The 22,891-nt window shown below is 43.5% G+C and overlaps 1 protein-coding gene across 2 annotated transcripts; it reads right to left on the bottom strand.

Moving 5' to 3' along the window:
• Positions 1-251: 251 nt before the first annotated feature.
• Positions 252-22,503, bottom strand: BATF (basic leucine zipper ATF-like transcription factor). 2 transcript variants are annotated; one of them, XM_041758929.1, is made up of 3 exons: positions 22,187-22,503; positions 19,778-19,882; positions 252-785 (listed from the first exon to the last, which is right to left on the bottom strand). In XM_041758929.1, the coding sequence occupies exons 1-3, from the start codon at positions 22,247-22,249 to the stop codon at positions 576-578; spliced, it is 378 nt and encodes a 125-aa protein (XP_041614863.1). In that variant the 5' UTR covers positions 22,250-22,503; the 3' UTR covers positions 252-575. The 2 variants fall into 2 exon arrangements, with proteins under 2 accessions (XP_041614863.1, XP_041614864.1); XM_041758930.1 differs by lacking the exon at positions 22,187-22,503 and adding an exon at positions 21,506-21,651.
• Between the last annotated feature and the right edge of the window lie 388 nt (positions 22,504-22,891).

Below are 22,891 nucleotides of genomic sequence, written 5' to 3' on the forward strand. Positions count from 1 at the left end.
GTGAAGTGATTGGGGGAGGAAACCTAGAAGATGCCTACAGGGAGGATTGAAGATACTTTGAAAAAACCCAGCTTCCCAAGTAGGTTAACAAACCATGGAAGAGAAGAGATACTAGCAGTCTCCAGAGCTTTGAGGGCTCTCGAGACCAAGAACAAAAGAAGGCGCCAACCCCACAGAACTTAGGGTTTCAAAGAACTGTGTAACAGAGGGAAACTGCCAAACTGGTTTCTTTTAAGAAATTTATTTAGAAAAATAACCCTCCCCTGCCCTCCCCCCTCTGTGCCAGGGGACTTGGGCATCATGTATGATAGAACTCTGGACTGGGCCTCCCACCTGCATGGGGGCTCGGCACACACTGATGGGTGGCCAGGCCACTGGGTGGCCTCACACGCTCTCAGCTGCTCCAGTCTTGTGCTCAATCCTTGTCCAGGCCTCCTCCGCCTCGGGGTCTCCGGATGGAGACAGGATCCTGAGGGGCGAGGGCAGCCTGGCCACAGTCTGTGTGCCCCTCCTGACGCCCGCCAGGGCAGCTGGGGGCGGGCGGCTGGGTCCCCCACCACCCCATCTCCGGAGAGTCAGGGCTGGAAGCGAGGTGAGCTGACGTGAGGCTGGTGGAAGGCATGGGCGCTGTACACCACGTCGGGGGGCGAGGGCGTGCTGGCGGCCAGCACCGAGCACAGGGGCTCATGGCTGCTCAGCACCGACGTGAAATACTTCATCTCTTCCGTGAGCTGCTTGATCTCCTTGCGCAGAGCCGCGTTCTGTTTTTCTAGGTCTTCGCTCTCCTGTGAGGAGGAAGGTCAGCATCCGAGATTAGCAGCAAGGAAGGCACAGGGTGGCAGAAAGGGGGTGCAGGAGGAGTTCGGCTCGGGGTCTCACTGGCACAACCACAGGGAAGAGCGTCGGTGAATTTTTCTGCATGTGTGTGTGTGTGTATTTGTGTGTGTTGTAGGTGGGTGTGGGTGCATTTACACACACACGTGTGTGTATAGACACTAGGTCAAACCCATGAAATTACTGATATTTGTCTGACCTATAAGGATAGCAGGTTCGTATGGGAGTACGCTCCTGTGTGTGTGTGTGTGTGTGTGTGTGTCCATGGGTCTCTGTGAGTGTGTACGTGGGTTGAGAGTGGCAAATGCATGTGAAGGGAAACCGGCTGGCAGGTCAAAGCCTGAAAAAATGGAAAAGAGTTTGCGAGAACAGCTTCTACTACTTTCACGCTTTTCCACCCTAGGTTAGGCCACGAGTTCTCCAAATGTCCCCAGTATCGGGTTTCAGACTTATGGAGGCCATGGTTAACTGCTTAACCAGATTCTTTTTTTAAGATTTTATTTATTTACTCATGAGAGGTATGTAGAGAGAGGCAGACACACAGGCAAAGGGAGAAGCAGGCTCTATGCAAGGAGCCCGATGTGGGACTCAAACCCGGGATCCAGGATCACGCCCTGAGCCAAAGGCAGACGCTCAACCTCTGAGCCACCCAGGTGTCCCGTTAACCAAATTCTAGAACACTAGGGTCTTTGTAAATATCAAATAGTCAGAATCTACCCCAATGTCCGATTCCACTCCATTCTGCTCACCCGACAGCCTTGTTTAGAGCATTCGGGGTATGTCCCACCCATGCACGTGCTTTTTTTCCCCAGAATCACCTTTCCCCTGTTGTCTAGGAGTACCATCTGATATACGCCAATCAGGCAAATTCTGCATCAAAGAGTGCTAATTACTGATCACATCATTAATTAATTGATTCCACTCTGGCAATTAGTGTTTACTGGAAAACAATGCGGCCTAGGGGAATTGCATTTCCAATGTGCTTTTAAGGTTCACATTCCTTGAGTCAATCAAATAGATTGACGAATCTAATCACTGGTGCCACAGAGGCAGGGAAACTGGCATTGGAGATGCAAATAAATTACATTTCAGTTCAAAAAGCAATCTCAGAGTTGGCATCCAGGCCTTAATTTTTCTAGTTCTATTCAACTTAGCTCAGCATTTTCTAAACTTGCCAGAGTATTAGAATTAGTTTGAGGGCTTGTTAGAGTTTCAGGCTGTTCTTGGGATCTAGAGATTTGAACTCAAGAGGTTTGGGATTTCGGGTAAAATCTGGGAATTCACTGAATTTTTAACAAGTGCCCCAAGTCACTCTAATGATTGGGCAAGTATGAAAACACAAGTTAAATACAATATTACATTTGACTTAACTAGTCAAGTACCTCTTAAGTGCCTATATGTTAAGGACCTGGCATATAGTATGAGCTCAAATGTCTGCTGCTTAACTGGCTGATGACTCCAATTGTTTGGACCAGAAGTTGACTCAAAACCATGGTGGGCAGTGGGCAGATATAGGGTGGCATTTAAGAGGTGCCTTATACAACCCATCAGGAGTGTGAGCTGTGGTCTAATGAGTGAACTAGGTACACTTCCAACTGCCTTAATCCATGAACCCAGGAGTCCTTTTTTAAGTGGTAGAGGAGTGTGTATGGCTGTGGTCTTACCCATCAAGCCAGCTTCCAACCATTTGTGAAGGACAGACGCAAGCATGCTCAGCCCCAGCCTGGCATTTCCTGTCTGTGGCTTTGAGCTAGAAAATGTGCCTAGGTCAGGACAAAGGAAACTCCCATCTCTAAAATGGGGTGGGGGTGGGTGGGACACTCAGACCCACGATGGTGGAGTCGGAGGCACTGGCTGCTGCTTCTGCAAGGTATGGCTGGCTCACTTATTGTACCATTTGGTTGTTTCCAGGCATATCCCAGAGGTAGGGCATCCCCTCTTTACCGAAAGGTAAGAGAAAGCAACATGAGACAGGGTGGGGGGTGGTTGGTAAGACGGGAACTGGGGGCCGGGAGTCCTGGCCCCTTCTTCTAGCCCTTTCCTCGCCCCCTCTGAGAGTTTCCACTGGTGACAACGTTTACTGTAAATTCTGTGCTCTAAAGAGCCTGGGCAAACCCCGAGGCAGAAGGGAGGGGTGGGGTGGGCGGGCCACAGGGACCAACCGCTCTGACCTTCTCCCCGCCTAGAGGCAGGCCCCGCTTTCGGGAAGTGACAGCAGGTTCTTCCTCCCCAGGCAAGCTCCGCTGAGCTCTCTCTAGCTTTCTCTCCCTGCCCCCCTGGCTTGCAGATCCCAGAGCTCTAGGAGGGGGTTCACAACCACAGCGGCCTCTAACCAGAAAACAACCACCTGTGACAAGAAATTTGTCTTTACCTTGGGAAGCAAGACTGCTTCCTGCTAGAGCCCCAGAGGAACCATGCGGCCAGCCAGCCACTGGCAAGAGGAAGAGTTTGACTTCCCTTGCAGGAGGAAGTGGCTGAGCTGGGGCCTCCTCGCAGCATGTCCCCCACCTGCCAGGGCTCAGGCCACTCTGACCGTCGTCCCTGGGGCAGTCACGCCCTGGAAAGGACTCAGACTCACACAGGGACAGCTGGCAAAGGTGGCCACGGAGCAGCTGTTTACTCAGAGGTACAGTGATCATATCTCCTGACTTCCGTTCACTTCCCAGTGGTGGCTGGAAACAGGACTCAATGAGTGGGGAGAAGAGAAGAATGTTTGGGAAAGAAATTGTGGCCTCTCGCATGCACGTCCTCTGTTCCTAGTAAGGGAGCACTAAGCCTGAACCAGGGCTTCTGTGTTACCTGCTTTCTACTTTTCAGAATTCCTTTCAGTCCTTCAGGCTCCTCACAGTATCCCCCTGAGGTGGACGTGGGAGGCCAGCCGTTCCCGTGACCTCTATTTTTCAGGTGAGGCCAACTGAGATCCTAGGACAAACCTACCCCAGATACCCCTCAAAATGACCCCAGGCTGGTGGCAGCAGCTCTTGGGAGAAAGAGCTTTGGAATTCACCTCAAGACATTGATTTTCTCAGAGGTCCAGACACTTCAGCCGTTGACCCAAAGCTGCATAACCACATAGGGGCAGAGCAGGGTTTGGCTCAAGGCTTCTCCAGCCCCATTCTTCTTCTGGCACACCCAATGCTTTCCCCGAAAGACTGGTGACTTAAGTGACCAAAGGTCTTCAGAGATTACTAAGAAGTCCTCAGCTGCCTATAGTCTCCCAAGTGAACACTGGGTCTTGATTTTGGTGGTCTTTCAACACCACACTGGAACCCTGAGTTGGTCACACTCTTCTAATCACAGAGCTTATTGTCTGCCTCCTGCCCAGAGTTGAGAGGGAATTTCCCATCCAGCTACTCCTTTTTAAAATTTTTTAAAAGATTTTATTTTTTGAGAGAGAAAGAAGGGGAGAGAGTGCATGAGGAGGGGGGAGGGGGAGAGGGAGAAGCAGATTCCCTGCTGAGCAGGGAGTCCAACAAGGGGTTCTGTCTCAGTACCCTGGGATCATGACCTGAGCCGAAGGCAGATGCTTAACCGACTGAGCCACCCAGGTGTCCCCTGTCCAAGGTACTCTTTTAGAGGGCTCACTCAAAGTCAGGCCTTTGTCCACATGCAGAATGAGGTCCAGAACATATGGGAATAGTGGGCTGCATCAACAGTAACTGGGGACTGAGGTCCTGGCAAGGTGAGCCTCTGTGACTCACTTTCCCCTCTCTGAGAACAGGAAGACTGGACCACAACAATGATTCTCAACCTTGGCCACACGTTGGGATCCTTGGTATCCCCTGGGGAGCTTCACCCATACAAGTGCCTGATTCTGATGTAAGCAGTCTGGGGTGCAGCCCGGAGTTGGGTTGGTAAAGGCTCCCATAGGATTGTAATGTGCAGTGAACACTGAAAATCATTAGAAGGAACCATTAGCTTAGAAAAATCTCCAAGCCCTCTTCAACTCTCGAATATTTCAGATTCTGAACTAAATACCTGACTATATTAGACTTTAACCCCCACTTGTTGGGAAGGGGTGTGCAAGTCAGGGAGAAGATTGTCAGGGACAGAGGGATATGGATTCAACTTATAGGAGAAAAATTAGTAGAAACCAAATTTTTAAAAGAATAGTCTAACTTGACTTAATAACTAACATTTATTGAATGCTACCATGTGCTGATCACTCTTTTATGTGTTTTAGTTATTAGTATATGTAATCTTTGCAACAACCGTATGTGGCAGATAATACAATTACCCACATTTTACAGATAGGACAACCTCAAGTACAGGGAAGTTAAATAACTCATTTGAGGTCACACAGCTTGTAAGTGCCAGCACCACAACTTGAATGAGGCAGTCTGGGTTCAGAGTCTGTGCCATTTGTTTATATCTTATGATGTTTGGTAATTAGCTCCTGGGAAGCCTCAGCCCTGCTGGCTTTCCAATTTAATCTTCCCTCTTTTCTTACCTCTTGCAAATCCAGATGATAATGTTCACAATCCACTCTCATTTCTAAAGCCACCCTATCATGAACTATGAGTAGCTTGGGGGTGGTTAAGGAAGAGGCTTCATGGGGGTGTGGGAACATTATGGGAAATTCCCTACTGGAGGGGCTGAAAGAGGGTCACTCAAAGAGCTCTTGAATGATGGGGAATCCCCACACAGTTCTCTTACCCACAGGGAAGCCAGTTAGGACCAAGGCCAAGGACAGGCTCTGGGCCAAGGCTCTGGCAGGCACTCTCTGGGCATTCTGAGGAGGGCATTAGTTCTCCTTCCTGCCAGCTCTGATTTAGTGCCTTGACCCTCTCCTTGAATTTTCTAATCAAATTTCTGGAAGAGTGAAAATAGTCCTTGTGTGTTCCTCCTCAACAGAACGTGTAGTCACTTATTGATTGGGTGGCCTTTTAGCTCCCACCTACACTTAAACATGAGAGTAGTGAGCAAAGCTTATCCCTTACATCGGCTGTGTTCAAACTCCAGAAGTTACCAATCCTCTTCCACCAAATGCAGATACAGAGTAAAGCCCTCAGGAGAAGTCTGAAAACTGACATAGGCCATTTCCCAAGCCCGGGTAGGATCTATGCCTACCCCTTCCCACCAACCCCGGGGAAATTAGCCCAACTCCTCTTCCTCACCCAATGAAAAGAGAGAAATCATTAAACCATAGGTATCTGCACTGAATAATGAACAAGTCTGATCCTGGAAAAATCTTTACTTTCTCACCATCCTAAACTCCTTTCCTGTGCTTTCTTTCCTCTAGATAGCTAGAAAAAGAATTTATCAAATTCTCAGCTTCCCTTGCAGCTAGACAAGACCATCTGACAGATTCTGACCAATACGATGTAAGCAGAAATACCGGGGGGTGGAGCTTTTCAATTAAGAAGACAAAGCTTCACCGGGACAAAAGCCACCCTCCCTCAACACAGATTGATGCTTGGAGGTCCAGCAACTATCTTGCAGCGCTGAGGATGAAAGCCACATACCAAGGATACCCGCACACAGAGAGAAGTAGCTTGTTCTTTGATGACAATATTGCACTAGCCCTGGTCTGTCCACTTGAATTCCTTGTGATATGAGAAAGATAAACTGTGACTTAGTGATGCCTGTTTGATAATCCTTCTATTACTGGTAGCTGAATGCAATCCTGACTGATATCTCGAGTTAGAAAGGTTATCACTAGTAAGCTCAATTCCAAAAAACAAACAACTAATAATTGCCATGAACACAGAGGTTTGAATTTAAAAAAATTTTAAGCCTGCCAGGCCTCTGTGGACAGTGTCTAGGTAGATAGACGCCCATAATTACCCCAAAGTCACTCCACACATTCTATCACACACACCTAGCTACACAGTGAAGTCACCTGGCGAGCTTCAAAAAGCTTAATTCCTGAACTTCACCCGTATGACAGGTTCTAGTTTGATTGTTCTGGAGTGGGTCTTAGACATCAAGACTTTAAAAGAAAGTATTTTGCAGGTGAGCTTAGTGAGCAACTAGCTTGAGAATCCTGTTCATAGCTTAATCCTCTTCAAAATATAGGAGTCCACCGACAGATGAATCAATGAAGATGTGGTATATATACAATGGAATATTACTCAGCCATCAAAAAGAATGAAATCTTGCCATTTGCCACAATGTGGATGGAACTAGAGGGTATCATACTAAGTGAAATAAGTCAGAGAAAGACAAACACAATATGATTTCACTGGTATATGGAATTTAAGACACAAAACAGATGACCATAGCGGAAAAGAGGGAAAAATAAGAGGAAAATAAAGGGGGAGGCAAACCACAAGAGTCTCTTAACTCTAGGAAACAAATTGAGGGTTGCTGGAGGGGAGGTGTGTTGGGGCAAGGGGTAACTGGGTGATGGGCACTAAGGAGGGCACTTGGTGTAATGAGCACTGGGTGTGATATGCAACTGATGAAGCACTAAATTCTACCCCTGAAACTAATAATACAGTATATGTTAACTAAATTGAATCTAAACAAAATAATTAAAATACTACATATAATATAGATATAGGCAATGTTTAATTTTATTAAATGTATATATTTATACTTTTGTTTTATTAAATATTTTTATTTTATAACTTATATAATCCTATAATATATAGGATACATAACGTAAATATAATGTAAATAACTTTAGAGAAGTGGAAGAATGTTTCTAAGTAAAAAAAATCTTCTGAAAGTAAATGTCTGTTTAAGGGAAAGTGTCTCACTATCACATTGCTATTATATTTGATGAAAACAATTTCAAGTAGCCCAGAACAGTTCGTTTTTATGATGGACAAGCAGGAGGTAGGTTATCTATTAGAATCTCATTAATGACAACTTTATCAAACTGGTTACCCTTCAGATTGCTGAGCTCCCTGAAGGTCTATCAACTGTCTTCACTGTTTTGTCATCATTGACTAGGACAGTGCTTGGCACATAGTAAGTATTCAATAAACTCATGTTGCTTGACTGCCAACTTGGACTCTGTAATAATTTACCAAAGCCTGCATATGAAAAGTCTTCTAAGTAAATTTGTAATGTCCATGAAACTTCCAAGGGAGTGTTTAACCAAGCCCTTAATAGCTTTTATAGCTTCTACTTTATATAGTTACAAATGAGTGTAAGAGATTCACTGTTTAAAAAAGGGCCCAGTTCAGATCCCTACTTAGCAGTACTTTTGTTCTCCAAACTGAAGCTGTGGGTGGGAGTAGCAGAATTAATAGCATTTTAAGAACCCTACATATGGTTTCCTTCGCTGGAACTTGACTTTCCCCATCTATACCAAATGAAGGAGACTTGACCAGCGGTGGTGAAAAGCCAGGCCGGTGAAACAATTAGTGCTCTTAAAGTTCTTATAAATAACTGGAAAGAAGGGCATGTGTTTTCATATATAATAGTACTTCTGATATCTTCATCTGGTGGATCTATAGGAAAATGCCAAGTGATTTGTATTCAAACGAATGAATAAATATAACCTTCTCCCCAATACAAAACAAAACGAATCCAATATTGCTTTGTTTTTATATTTGTTCTGTCATTTAACTCTTAACAGCCCAGTGACATACTTCCCATTTTGTAGATCAGACCCAGGCAGACCTGAATTAGTTTTGTTGACCCACATACCCCCAGCCCTACCCTACCGCCATCTGGTTTCTGCTCCCTGCAGCACCATCATCCCTGTTCCTGAGCTCCTGTTCATGCTCTCAGAGGCCCCGTCCACAAGGCATCTTTCCGACCTTTGGCCACACATAGTTTGGCCTCAAGGTTCTGCTGAGCACACTCTTTTCCCAGATCTTCCCAATCTCCTTCACTGACCACTATTCGATCTCAAATGTCGGGGTCTCAGAACTTCCTTGATCATTGTCCCCACCCTGTCCCTTAGCCACGTTCAACATTGCACTATTTGATTTCATTTGAAGTACTCTTCACATGGTGTGATTAGCCTGTTCATTTATTTGCCTATTTTCCAGTGTGACTTCCTGGTGAATGTAAGGTCCATGAATTCAGGAACTCTGTCTTGTCCCTGCTGTATTCTCAGTGCCCAGAATAAACCATACCTGGCACATAGGAGGCTAATATGTGGATGAATCATTTCAGCTAACATTGGATCTAGTACTGGGAATATGGCCTTTGCGTTTAGAATTTTCTAGACCTCCCTACACCTTTAGCAGTAAGGCATGTTCTTTTACCAGCTGAGGATCCAGAAAACATTTTGGTTAGAGGATCCTCAGTTGCAAGAAATTACATTTTGGCCCTAGGAATCCAGTCTACTCTGCTTGGCTCTGAACTTTATTCTACTTTTGAATAAATATCTTACTTTATAAGATCTCCAGGTCATCCTCCTTGGTTTTCCTAAACTGAGGGTGATGAGATGTGTACTGGGACAGTCCCAGTCAATCCCTGTTGTCCTGGGTGTCATTCTTACTAGTGCTCTTTTCACTTCTAAAAGTGTTCCGGTTTGGAGGATAAATGGTAAGATTTACTAAAACCTGATCCCCAAATTCTAGTTCAATGATATCATCTCTGTCCTTGTCCTCCAGAGTTTACTCAGACCTCTATCTGACCATTTTCATATTTTTAAATAAAAAATATACAATATAACTACATTTAAGATATTTTTGAAAAAATCATACCCACCCATGATCCTAGTACTTTGAACACAACTGTTTTCATTTGCACATCTTGCCATCTTGTCCTTTTTAAGAAACACAGATATGTATAAAATTTCAATCATTGTACGTAATACAATTTGTATTTTGCTCTGTCATAACTTTGTGACATCTACATAATTATCACTTTTAATGGCTACATCATCAAATGGAAGATCCACAATTTACCCAAAATGGCTTTTTAATGTCAGACATTTTGGTTCCTATCAAAATGTTACTATTATAAGTAATGCTACAGTGAACATCTTAATCCATACTGGGTTTTGTTCAATTATTTCCTAGGATAAATTTGAAGGAATAAGATTAGTGGGACAAAGGGCACGACCTGTCTTCCAGTTCATGGTTGCATTGCTGTAAAAAGATTACATAAGTATACAGTGTCACCAGCAGTGAACACGTGTCAATTTTACTACAACACCTTTGGCATTTAGGCAGTATAATTTTATTTTTTTTAAAGATTTTATTTATTTATTCATAGACACACAGAGAGAGAGAGAGAGAGAGAGAGAGAGAGAGAGGCAGAGACACAGGCAGAGGGAGAAGCAGGCTCTATGCAGGGAGCCCGATGTGGACTCGATCCCAGGTCTCCAGGATCACACCCCAGGCTGCAGGCAGCGCGAAACCGCTGCGCCACCAGGGCTGCCCTAGGCAGTATAATTTTAAGTAATTTATTTTGCCAATTAGCCTCTTGAAGTCTTCTTAATTTCTTTTTTTTTTTTTTAAGGATTTTATTTATTTGAGAGAGAGAGAGCACACAAACAAGGGGAGGGGAAGAAAAAGAGGGAGAATCAGACTCATTGTGAAGCAGGGAGACCAACACAGGGCTCAATCCCAGGACCCCAGGATATGACCTGAGCCAAAGGCAGATGCTTAACTGACTGAGCCACCTGGGTGCCCCAGGTTTCTCAATTTCATTGTAATGTTAAAAGTTATTGATTGCTAAGGAGGAAGAGTTTTCTATGCGTCTATTCCCTGGTACAACATTCCCAACCAGGAACAGTTTTGCTTCCCAGGGGACATTTGACAAGGTCTGGAAATATTTTTCATTGTCACAACTGTGAGGTGAAGTGCTACTACTGGTATCTAGTGGGTAGATTTTAGATTCTACAGTGCACAGCATCCCCCCTCCTGAGCAAAGAATTATGTGACCCAAAATGTTGATAGTGCCGAGGTTGAGAAACCCTTAGTGTGTATCATTTTCACAATCAGAATAGAAAATTGGGCTGTTTTCATTTTGGTAGGAAAAACATTACATAAGCTTTCTGCTCCTAGATTCTGCCCACTTACCTATTGGAGCCTTGATGTTTTTCTTAAAAAGGATGTTCTTTCTATGGTATAAATATAAAATCTACATTTATTTAATTTGATGCAAATATTTTCCCCTGATGTATTATTGGCCTTTTAATTATGGATCACACCTTTAAGACCTTTTTAAAATAAAGGAACGTTTAAACCTCAGCCTCTCTCAACCTTGGACTTTCTCATCTCTTGCTGTGTAAGCTTGAGTTATATTACTAAAGATTGTCTAGATTATTCAGACCTTCTGGTTAATAGCTTACTTTTTGGCTTACCCTTTGCAAAAGGACATGTAAGAGCAACACCATCTGCAGAGCAAAGTCCTGTTCAACAAGATGGTACAAAACAAAAGCAAATGTTGGGCAGGTAAGAGGTTTGCGTTCTTAGATGTCCTGAGAAAGACCTCAGTGTCCCCATTGGTTACATGGCAGGTTAGTCTACAGCATCTCTGAGTTTTCTTTTAATTCTGTGATCCTATAAACAAGGGAATATGACCATAATTATTGTTAGCCCCCCGCCCCAAGCTACCATGTGGACCCATAATGAGAATGTCTACAGATATTCCACAATCTGAAGGGAACTTTGTCTTTTGGAACCAATCTATGCCCCCTAGGAAGCAGGGTGCCAGACTGAATCCAAAGGAAGAAACTAAGAAAATCCCCAAGCAGTTTGGGAAAGGACTTTTTGGTGAGACTCCCATTCTTTCAAGAGAAGGACGTTTGGGTGCTGCTGATGGCAGCTTTGTGAAGACTCCCGCTTGAATGAGCACTGTTAATTTGTGATCTGGGACCTGTAATCTCATTTGAACAGAAATTCTTCATAAATGTCAAGATTGGGGTGGAGCTGGCCTCCTTTCAAATATGCCTCGCAAACTTAACCACACTGACTCATCATCAGTGGTACAAGTACTTACGGGTGGTGGATTGCCATGACATGTTTTTCTTTCCCAAATGAAGAGTCTAACTTTGTTGTTTGATTTTTAAAATGGTACATGTTCATTATAATAAAAAAAATAGAGAAAAATACTAGGGTAAGGAAAGCTACTCTAAAATTAACCACTCAGAAAGAAGCACTATTAGCATTTTGGAGTATATCTTTCCAGATATTTCTTTATGCATGCAAACATGCCTCAAACCCACAAATTTTATATTAACAGGATTATACTCTCCATATTCTTTGTAAGTTGCTGTTTTTCCCTCAGTGTTATGTCACTGACATCTTTGGGTGATGCAGATTTACATAGTCATTTTTAGTGGCAGCATAAAATTCTAGTGTCTGAATGTATCATAATATGCTTAATCATCTATTGTTGGGCATATGTCCAATTTTATAATATCGATAAAGTGTTTACTATTCGCGACGAATTGAACATCTTTGTGCATCATTTTTTCTTCAAACTCGTACAAGTGCCAAAGAGTATTCTCACGTGAGCTAATATTTACTGCTATACAGCTTTCCTTAAAAAGAGTTTCAATGGCTATATTACAATATTGCATAGAGACTTTACTTTCTTACTTTCATGACTAGGCCTAATAACAGGGAAGGACCAAGTGTGCATTTTGGAGGATGTTGCTTAAGGACAAAAAAGTCAAGTCAGGAAGAGACAGAGGGAGGATATCACAGAAGATGGATGAGAGTCCAAAGGGAGAGGCAGTTCAGTGTCGTGGTTAGGGAGCTGGGCTCTATTTAAAGCCAGTCAGAGCTAGTTACAAGCTGTGTGACCTTGGGCAAGTTACTTAACCTAATACAAGAGTTATAAAACACAGTTTTTGTATAGATTAAATGAAATACTATAGGTATTTCATTATAGGTAGAGCATTTAGCACACAGCGCCTGGTACATAGTCATGTATATGTATTCAATGTTTTTAAAACATATGTTTTATGTTTTAAATGTAATGTTTTAAACATAAATTTAAGTAATGTTTAGCATTTAAGTAATATGTTTTTAATAAAAAGAAATTCATGGCAATACAGAACCAAGACAGATGCCTCTTTTCCACAGATGGCTCACTGATTTTCTTTGAATTTTTTAAGGGTAGAGCTAGTCAGAACATTCCTTGTGTTTTTGTTTTCACCTATGCCTTCTCTATGCCAAAACACCTTATGACATGGTCTCCCAGAGAGAAGAAAAAAGAACTCCAGGAGTGAAAAAGCACCACAAACAGCTTTCTCTTCCAGGCTCCCCCAGAAGACTAGAGTGTGATTCTAAGGAGGCCCCGGGGGTTGACATCTTTGTTGAGCTGTTTTTCCTCCATGACTCATTTTCCCTCTGATTGTAAATACCTTCTCACAGTAACAGCCTAAAGCTTCATTTCATGCATAATTTATACTCATGATGTTTGTTATATATGGCATTAAAATATATCCCGGAAACTGTAAAGCTTTCTCTTTTTTTAGACTAGTATGAGACTCCCTCAGGAGTCAGCTCCAGGAAAGCACCTTTCCCACCCCTAGGTAAGGGAGGACCCAAGTTCCAGTTTTCAGATTTGGCCTTGTTACTCCACCTTGCTTCCAGTTCCACCCTTGAGGCCAGATCTGACTTGTCAAAGGCATAGCTCTGGGGTTATATTACCATCTGCCCACCACCTCTTCTACTTTTAGCCTTTTCATGAACAAAGCTTCTCAACTGATCTTAAATCTCTTTCCCACTGACCTAGGACATTGACTTGAAATCCTCTGAGCCACTGCCATCAACTTGCGCCATACAAGTGACGCTGATTTGCCATCCCTTATAGTAGCTTATCTAGTACTATAGACTTTAGGGAAACTCTTTACAAATCCCAACTGACATTTGATTCTCCCAAAGGACTGAGATATTTATGCAGGATGTTCAAGAGATCAAATGTCACAGAGGAAGACTATTCAATGTTTGAAATCAAAATTAGAAATCATCCTAACGCATATGTTGTAGTGATTGGTGTTGAGAATGTAAATATCTGCATTATAAAAATAAAAGCACATGATAAAAACATCCAAACTATATAAGAAAGGAAAGAATGCAAAGCATCTCTCTTCTGCTTTAGACCTTTCATCCTACTTTTCAGAAATAAATATTAACCTTGGGGGAAAACCTATTTGAAAAATTCTAAGTTCATACACATATGCACATATATGCTTTTCGTTTAAAACATACTTGAGAGCAAACTGTACCATATTCACATCTTTTCCACTTAAGAGTATAGAAGTTTGATAATCTTTTCAGATTAACAAAATTCAGATGTAATTTATAACAACTCCATACTATTCCACTGAATGAACAAAGTATAGTTTATTTAATTAGTTCCTCATCCGTGGATATTTAGCTTGTTTCCAGTCTTTACTATAAAAAACAATGCAGCAATGATTATCTTCACATGTATATAGTTATATAATCAGTGGGTACATTTGTAAATAGACTTCTAGATGTAAACTTGCCAAGTTACAGGGCATGTGCACTTATAATTTTGATAGACATGGTTAAATTGCCCTCTAATGGAGTTGTACCAACACACTCCTACTAGTAAGTGTGTGGGGGTGCCTGCTTCTCCATTGTCTTGGCAACATTATGTATTAGCAACATTTTTTGTCTTTGCTAGTCTGGCAGGGAATCTCACTGTTCCTTTAATTGTCATTTCCCTAAGTGAGGCCTACAATCTTTTCCATATTTATTTGCTATTTATGTCTCTCTTTCTGTAAATTGCCCATTCATAATCATTGCTTATTTTTCTTTTGGGTTATTCATTTTCTTATTCATAAGAGGTCTCAAATATGAAGTAAATATGCCCTTTTTTGGTCATATGTGTTACAGATATTTTCCCCAATCTGTCATTTGCTTTGATTTTGCATATAGTATTTTGAGCTATATAGAAATTTTCACTTTTTATGTATAAAGGTAATATATATCAGTTTTTTTCCTTTATGGTTTCAGGGTTTTATACTTTGTCTCAGAAAGCCTTCATTATAAAATAATCTTTCAATGCTCTTTTTTCCCCAAAATTTCTTTATGGTTCTTTTTTAACATTTAATCTATATACATGTTGTATGAGAAATGACTACTCTAGTTTCTTCCTCCCCAAATGGCTAACCAGTTGTCCCAATTCTATGTATTGAATAATTCAGGTTTTCTTCATTGGTTTAAAATGCCATTATCATCATTTTGCATTTGTTGTGTCTTGTTCTTAGGAACTGACATATGTACTTGGGTCTTAAATTTCAGTTTGCTTTGGGGTCTCTTTCTGTATTCTGTTCTGACCAATTCTCTGTCTTTTCACACATTGTTTTGACTTCTATATTTATAATTCACTTTAATATCTTGTTCAGCTAATCTTTAATTACCCTCCTCTAAAATTTTCCTGGACATTGTCATACGGTGGTGAGTGTTTTTTTAAAGATTTATTTATTTGACAGAGAGACAGAGGGAGAGAGAAGGCACAAGTAGGAGGAGTGGCAGAGGGAGGAGAAGCAGACTTCCTGCTGAGCAGGGAGCCCAATGCAGAGTTTGGTCCTAGGACCCTCAAATCATGACCCGAGCCAAGGCAGACATTTAACTGACTGAGCCACCCAGGCGCCCCAGTTGTTTTTCACTAAGAACTTAGAATAGCTAACCTAAGTCTCCTCTAACTGCTAGAAAGTCATATTGGGTTTTTTTGGGGATCACATTAAGTTAAATTAAATTTATAGATTTTGGAAAATTGCTATTTTTATATAGGTATATCTTTCCACTTATTTGAGCGTTTTTGAAGTCATTTAGAATAATTTTAAAGTTTTTAAAAATTAAGCCCTACATATTTTTGTTAATTGTATTACTTCTTTCCTTTTGCCAGTGTTGGTATTATAAATGGAATCTTTCCTCCCATTAAATTTTCTAATTGGTTATGGTTTATATATATAGGAATGTTATTATTTTCTCTGTTAACTTTGAAAGCTGACAGGATTCCCTTATTATTTTTAATAGTTTTTCAGCTGGTTATCTTGGATCCACTTATTAGCTCCTGATGTCTTTTGAAGATGATGAACTGGTCCAGATGTTAATGAACCAGAGTTTAAATAAAAACTTAAAAATATAAAATTTTAATTAAAAAACCCTATGTGCCTTTCTCCTTTTTAATCAATGCATTTACTATGCCTCACGGATTTTATGGTTGTCTGCGGGAGGAAAGGAAATAAGTGTAGTAGGGGCTTGTGTGAAACATCCAACAAAGGAGAATTAAAGCAAAATGTGGACTCTGTTGATATCGTGATTATGAAAAGAAGCACTTGATCCAATTTGTGCGAGCAGTAGTCAATGCCAAGGATGTTACAAAATTGGCATAAGATTAAACAATTGTGGAAGGAGGCTCCTACCCTACTCTGCGTTTTAAAAGCAATCAGTGTACAGTGTTTTATTATAAACCGTTTATAGGATAGATACTGCAAATGTTAAATAGTAAGTATCCCACACTCTCACTGGAGAAATGAAGTTATGCTTTTGGTATTTTGAGAGAGATAATAATGACAAAGCTGAAACCAAGAAAACATTACCCCAGCCTATGAAGCTAGCACAGTAATACAAACACGGTCCTTATTTAATATAGTACTCTCAGTAGCTGGTCTTTAGAATATTGGTAGATGGGTCCTATGGCTATGTCCAAGGGCCAGAGAATAGTTCCAGGACCTCATCATGTGGAGCCAAGTATGGAATCAAGGGTAAACCAAACTCTCAACCCTCAGAATGCTAGTGTTAAACCAGAAGATTTTCTACCTGAATCACGAACATAATTATGAGGATAATGGATGGAAAAGATGGGTGATTATGTCTGAGAGGAAATGAACATTTCAGACCACAGCCAAACACTCTGTTTGATGGTGGCAGATTTATATGTTGCTGCCAAAAGCTTTTACCCAAAGTCAAGAAATAAGTTGAACTGGCTGCAACCCTCAGGCTAGCTGGTAAACCAATGTGACCTACTCACCAGGCAAAAAGTGAAGATAAATGCTGTGGTGCTCAAAATAAAAGAATGGGGAAGAGTTTGTGTCCAGAGGTGAGGAAGATGGGAATATTCTAGAGGTTGAGGCTGGAGGTGTGGGTGTGAGGATAGTGACTGCCTCACTGGGGGCTCCATGTACTCCAAGCTCTAGAGATAATGTCAATCTAGTCATGGCTAGTATAATCAAGATGGGCCAACTCTCTGGATCTAGCTCTTGTTTTACAGAGAAAAAGAGAAACCTGAGTCCATTGAAAACCTCACCACAGCAAAGAAACATATATGTCCCCCACCTTGATATGTCCCCCTGGGCTTGAACGAACACTAGTGGGTTGAATTTACAGGGAAACAGTGGTGCAGCTCAAAATAGGGATGAGTCCTCTGCTCATGTCAGGAGGAAAGGAGCTCTCTGTCGTTAGTAGTGAGCAGGCATCCGTTGGGGACCATTTCAGTGGAGAGGCAGGGGTATGTGAGAGGAGAGTGTGTAGACGAATCTCAAGCATCAAAAGTGTGTCTGAACTTTCCAGCTGTTAAGAAATCTCTCGGCCCTGAGATTCTATGATATATATATATGATCAATTATATATATATTATTGATAGATTTTAGTTGTGATTTTTTTTAAGTTTTGTTTATTTTGAAAGAGAGAGCGCGTATGCACAAACACAAACAGAGGGAAGGACAGAGGGAGAGGGAGAAGGAGAGAAGCAGACACCCCACTGAGCTCAGAGCCCTTTGAGGGGCTTGATCTCACAACCCCGTGATCATGACCTGAGCTGAAATCAAGAGTCCGACACTTAACCAACTGAGCCACCCAAGGGCCCCAGTTGTGATTATTTATCTTGTTTCTATAATAACAACTATTATTAAAATTACTCCTATTATATTTGATTTTTTGAGTGTTATATGGTAGGCACTGTGTTGGAGCTTTTTATATGCAATATCTCTATGAGGTAGTTACTATCATTTCCCATCCTATAGATAGGGAAACTGAGTCTAAGGGAGGTTACCAATGTCTCTAAGATCTGTCACACAGATGAAAATGGAGGAGCTAGGATCAAACCCTGTCCTTCTGACTGCAGAGCCGCTGAGCTATGCTTAATTTTTACTTTTTTAAAAAATATTACAAACTTATAAAGTTTATAGTAGTTTTACAGTCTCAAGACATTGTCTACTTAGACAAAAAAGGTTTTATCCTTTCCAATTTTTGTTTGCTCTAAAGAATATTTAATTAGAATGAGACTCTATAGAGACAAGTGAGTGATCATTTTAAAGCTTCAAAGAGTAAACTGGAGTGTGTTAAGACTCTAAGCCAAAATGAAATCACAGAGGACATATAAGTAGCAGGGTCATTGACAACATTTAGGCAGCTGATCATAATTATCAAAGAGAAGAAAGAATTTGGTGTTCATTCATTCCTTTTTTTCAATCTGACAAATATTTATGAATGTACAATGAGGTTGGAATGCAATGGAAGGTATGCTGAATATATTTCTAATAAAACACAAGCATCTAGTCAGAGATGTTGGCTCAGATCTTTCTCTGCTTCCTTACAAAGCTAAAAGAAGCATCTTTCCCCCCCTAAAATTACATCTTACTCTTTTTTTTTTTTTAAGATTTTATTTATTTATTTATTTGAGAGAGAAAGAGCACTCGTGAGGGTTGGGGAGGGCAGAAGGAGAGGGGAAGCAGTCTTCCCACTGAGCAGGCTCTCTACATTCCCGCCCCCAAAATCTTATTCTTTTTTGATGAAATTGAAAAGACTATTCTAGGGGCTCCTGGGTGGCTCAGTCGGTCAAGCATCTACCTTTGGCTCAGCTTAGGTCATGATCTCAGGTCCTGGGATCAAGGCCTGAATCATCAGCAGGAGAGGGGAGAGGGAGATGGTATGCTTCTCCCTCTCCCCCCGCCCACCCCCCCCCCAACACACATAAGTGCGCGCTCTCTCTCTCTCTCAAATAAATTTTTAAAAAATTAAGACAACTATTCTAACGGGCTGGCTGCCATGGTAATCTTTCAAATAAACACAAACATACTAATTTTGGGTACCAATTGCCCTTTTGACCATTAAGGTGAATTACTAGGATGCTAGAGGTTTGAGAATGGTTCAGGAGGATGGACAGGAAGGGGAGAGTGGCTAGGGGGAAGAGAGAGGGTATAAGAGGAAGGAGCCAGAGAATTAAGAGTCAATTGATCAAGGACCAAAGGAAGAGGCAGAAGCTAAGGTGGTAAGGTATGGGAGACCAGGACAATGCACGCTCAGTGAAGCACGTGGCCAGAATTCATAAATGCTGACCAGGGCCTTGGTCCTCCAGTGGACTGACAGTTCAGCATTACCCAAGACTCCTGCTCAAGCCAGCAGTCAAGGCCTCCTCTAAAAAGTTTGAGACTGGAGGCAACTCAACCAAAATAGAGACCATCCAGATGCGTGCCCTTGAAGCTGCATCTTTCATAGATCCCTTGGGATATGATGAAAGAGATTTCTAAATAAAACCTTAATGATGTTCAAGAGAGAGGAGTAAGGGACAGCACCCCATGGACCTCCTCATCCCAAATACAGGGACCAGTGTGGCTGCCAACCAGCCTCCTAGGGGATGGGACCACATGTGTTCCTAACACTGGGATCATGGGCTCCCCCAAAGTGCCTACCACCTTCTAAGTTCCTCCAAAGACAGTCCTGCCTCCTGCTCTCTAGGTTCAACTCTAGGGATAGAGTTCTCTCTGGCTACTCCATCTCTGAGCAAGTGGTTCTGCTTCCACCCAACCTTCTTCTGGGCTTTGCATGATCAACTCATTTACACCTTGTGCCCTCTTGGGGATCAGGAAGAAAGGCTCTTTTTCAGTCCCCCAGCTCTTTCCTTGCTACTAAATCTTCTCAACACACCCAAAGGAGAATCTCTCCTCTGCACTGCACCCTGTAGCCTTCTTCCCCCCACTTAACAGCCCCCCCTCAACACACACATTCGTAGGCAGGCAGCCTCAAAGCTATGGTCCAAGCATCCCTGGGTGGTAGGGAGCCTATAGCTCAAGAGGTTGAAAAAATGTCTGAACACTCACCAAGTGCAGGGTGTCAGCTTTCTGCGTCTGCCTCTGTCGGCTCTTCTGGGCAGCAATGCGGTTTTTCTCCCTTCTCTGAACTTTTCTCACATCATCAGAGGAGTCCTGGGAAGCAGAAATGATGGGAATTAGGTGAGTGTGTTCTCTCTTTTGGATTAAAGCAGGTTCTCATGCTGTTTGGTATCCGTCTGTGCATCCTTCCGTTTCTTCATCTTTTCATTTGCCCCTTCACCCCCTGCTTACCAAAATGCTGAGCCTGCAAGAGAACTCTTCCCCACACTCTGTTACGCTCCCTTAGGTCCCTATAGCTGTTTTGGCCAAAAGCTACAGGAAGAGGAAAAAGACCCCGGGGCCTCGATAGGGCTGTATTTGGAAAAAAATGGTCAAGGCGATGAAGTGTGTTCATCACCTCTCCTCTTTAGGGCTGCTCCACCCTTACTCTCTTTTTTTTTGGACTAGCATTTTCTTGCCTTTTTTTTTTCTCCCCAAAACTTTGCCGAGGACCTACAATATGCCAACTTCTGCGCAAGTGCTTTTTCAGAGTTGCTCTGGTTTAATTCCTCAATTCTGTGAAGTTGATATTATTGTTTCTATCTTATACGTGAGGAGACTGAGTGAGGCTCAAAGGGCTTGCCGAGGAGCCTAGGTAATCCGGGGCCTTGTGTCTTCTGATGCTAAGTCTGATGCCTTTCCAAGCCACTCCCCGTCTTTCACTGGTTTGTACCCACATGTCTTCCACCACATACCTGGGCTGAGGTCCCCATCCCAGATCTTTTCTCCCGCATCCTTTTCTCCTTACATTCCCTTCATTATGCTCAGTGATGTTGACCTTCCCTATGGTCCTGAGTACAATGCCTAATAGAAACCAGTAGCCAAGAACAGCTTTAATGGTGGAGATTACCTGGCTGTGGCAGGTACTGAATGGGTGCTTAGCACAGGAGGACCTCTGGGTGTCCTCTAAGTATATCCCACAGACGGACATGCCCTCTGCTTGGGCAGAGAGGTTAGCTCCAGCATTCCCCTAGATACTGCAGGATAAGTATAGGAGTTTGAGTAAGACCCTTCTGCAGCTCCTGCCCTGTTCCCTCTCACACCCACACAGGAGACAGGGACACTGTTTCTCGGGCAAGACTCTGTGCTCACCAAGCATAAGTCTCAGCAGCATGCCCAGCACTTCCAGGCCATTGCAGCAGGAGGGCATGGTGTTAGATGGAAAGGAAGTGCTTTGCTCTAAGCGGCATGGGGAACCAGGTTACCATGGAAGCCATGAGTAATTTCCTTCCTAAGAAGAGTACAGACTTCCAGACAGCCTGACCCATTGTGATACCATCTGGAGCAGAGGCCTGGACTGGTTGCCCTCTAGAGGTCTCCACTATAACTCCTTCCAACCTGCTGCTCCTCTGCGCAACATTTATGACAGATGCTGTATTAGACGTTTATATACTCTTATTTCAGCTGCAGCATCTTGGAAGCCCTCCTGGATAACTGTGCTAAGGAAAGAATGTGGCTTTTAAACCACAGAGTTGGAGAAGAAGTTTTAATCCTTTGAGGTATTGGGTGAGAATGAAGAAGCCTTTCTCTGGAGAGGAATGCCAAGAAACGCGGAGAAGACAAAGCTCCAGAAGCTTTGGGGGAAGGCAGGGTGCCCTATTTCTTGGCAAGCCTCAAGCTGGAAACTTTGGACTTGGAAGTCACAATCTAGATTCCAAACACTCCCAGACTCTCTACCTCCATCACTGTGGTTTCCCCCCGAGCCGAGCCGAGCTTCTAGTGAGTGTCTCCAGGAAGCTCCAATGCCCTCTCCTGATTCTTCCCTCCGGTCCAGAAGCCACGGGCGGAAGAGGCTTGGTGGCAGCTCCGACATCCGTCTCTGCTGGCTGTGCTAGCAGCAGGGGCAGTGCCCCAGTAGATAAGAGAGATTCTTCTAGGCTTGCCTGGCTTCCTCCTCTAACTTGTTTTTTTTTTCTCTCCTTTCCTTTTCCCTGCCGCTTCCCTCTCTTGCCCTGATGGCCGCCTCCCCCGAAAGCACAGGCCGGGCCCAGCCCTGTGATGCTGTGCCTCTCCCGTTCCTACTGCCTCGGAGCAAGGTGGACCTCCTCCTTTGAGAGACCAGGGCTCTTTGGTGCACATTGTCCTCCTGGCTTCCTAGAAAGCTCGGTGGGGTGGGGACCCAGGGGAGGCAGGCAGCGGGAGCAGAGAGGTAAAGGGTCCTGGGTAGAACAGGTGCAGGGCCAGGGTCCCCGGCCGCTTCACTGCAAGGACCAGGTCGCCAGCGTGACAGGCTGCTCCTGCCACCAGCCACTTCCCCGCTCGTTGGCCCCCTGGACAGGCCGAGGGAGCCTGGCCCTCCGACGCCCCCGGTCCCTCCCCAGAGAGGGAGAAGGTGGGCTGCAGGGGAAGGGGCTCTACCTGTTTGCCAGGGGGAGGAGAGCGGCTGAAGCTGGAGTCGCTGCTGTCGGAGCTGTGAGGCATGGCTGCAGTCTTCCGGGCTCCCCGCACCGCCCCAGGCGCCCCGGGGCTCTGGTCACCAGCGGGCGTCCCTGGCTGCCGGCTCCCAGGCCAGCGGCCCAGCCCCCTGCGCAGGTGGCTCCTGTGCCCGCGCCGCCTCTGGCCCCTGCGTCCTCCTCACTCTGGGGTGCAGAGGCACTGCTCCCCACAGGGACATGTCGCTCGCTTTGGGGCTCGTGCGCGCGCTCTCTCTCTTGTGGTTTCTGGTAACTCACACTGGAAGTCACATGGGCGGAAACTTAAACAAGTTAGAAGTTAATTTGAGAGAAAATACATATCTGGGAAAAGACCCGCAGAATTATATGAAAGGAAGAAAAAAAAAATACACAAAACCCCAGATACCTTCCGACTGTTTGAAAGGCAGCACAGCTCTCTTCAATTGATGAAGATAAAAGAGAAAAACAGCCCGAGCAGGGAAAAACCCCAGCCCGAATTAGCAGGGCCGTCTCCTGTCAACACGGCAGGAGGGCAGAGGGAAAGAGTTTCCATTATCAGCCGACTTGATTTTTAAACCAAAATAAAGCAATGAGATTGGGATTTCTTTCTGGTTTTTTTTGTGTGTGTGCGTGCGTGTGTGTGTGTGTGTGTGTGTGTTTTGTTTTTTTT

The sequence above is a fragment of the Vulpes lagopus genome, chromosome 6 (assembly GCF_018345385.1).
Source record: "Vulpes lagopus strain Blue_001 chromosome 6, ASM1834538v1, whole genome shotgun sequence".
Classification (NCBI taxonomy): Eukaryota; Metazoa; Chordata; class Mammalia; order Carnivora; family Canidae; genus Vulpes; species Vulpes lagopus.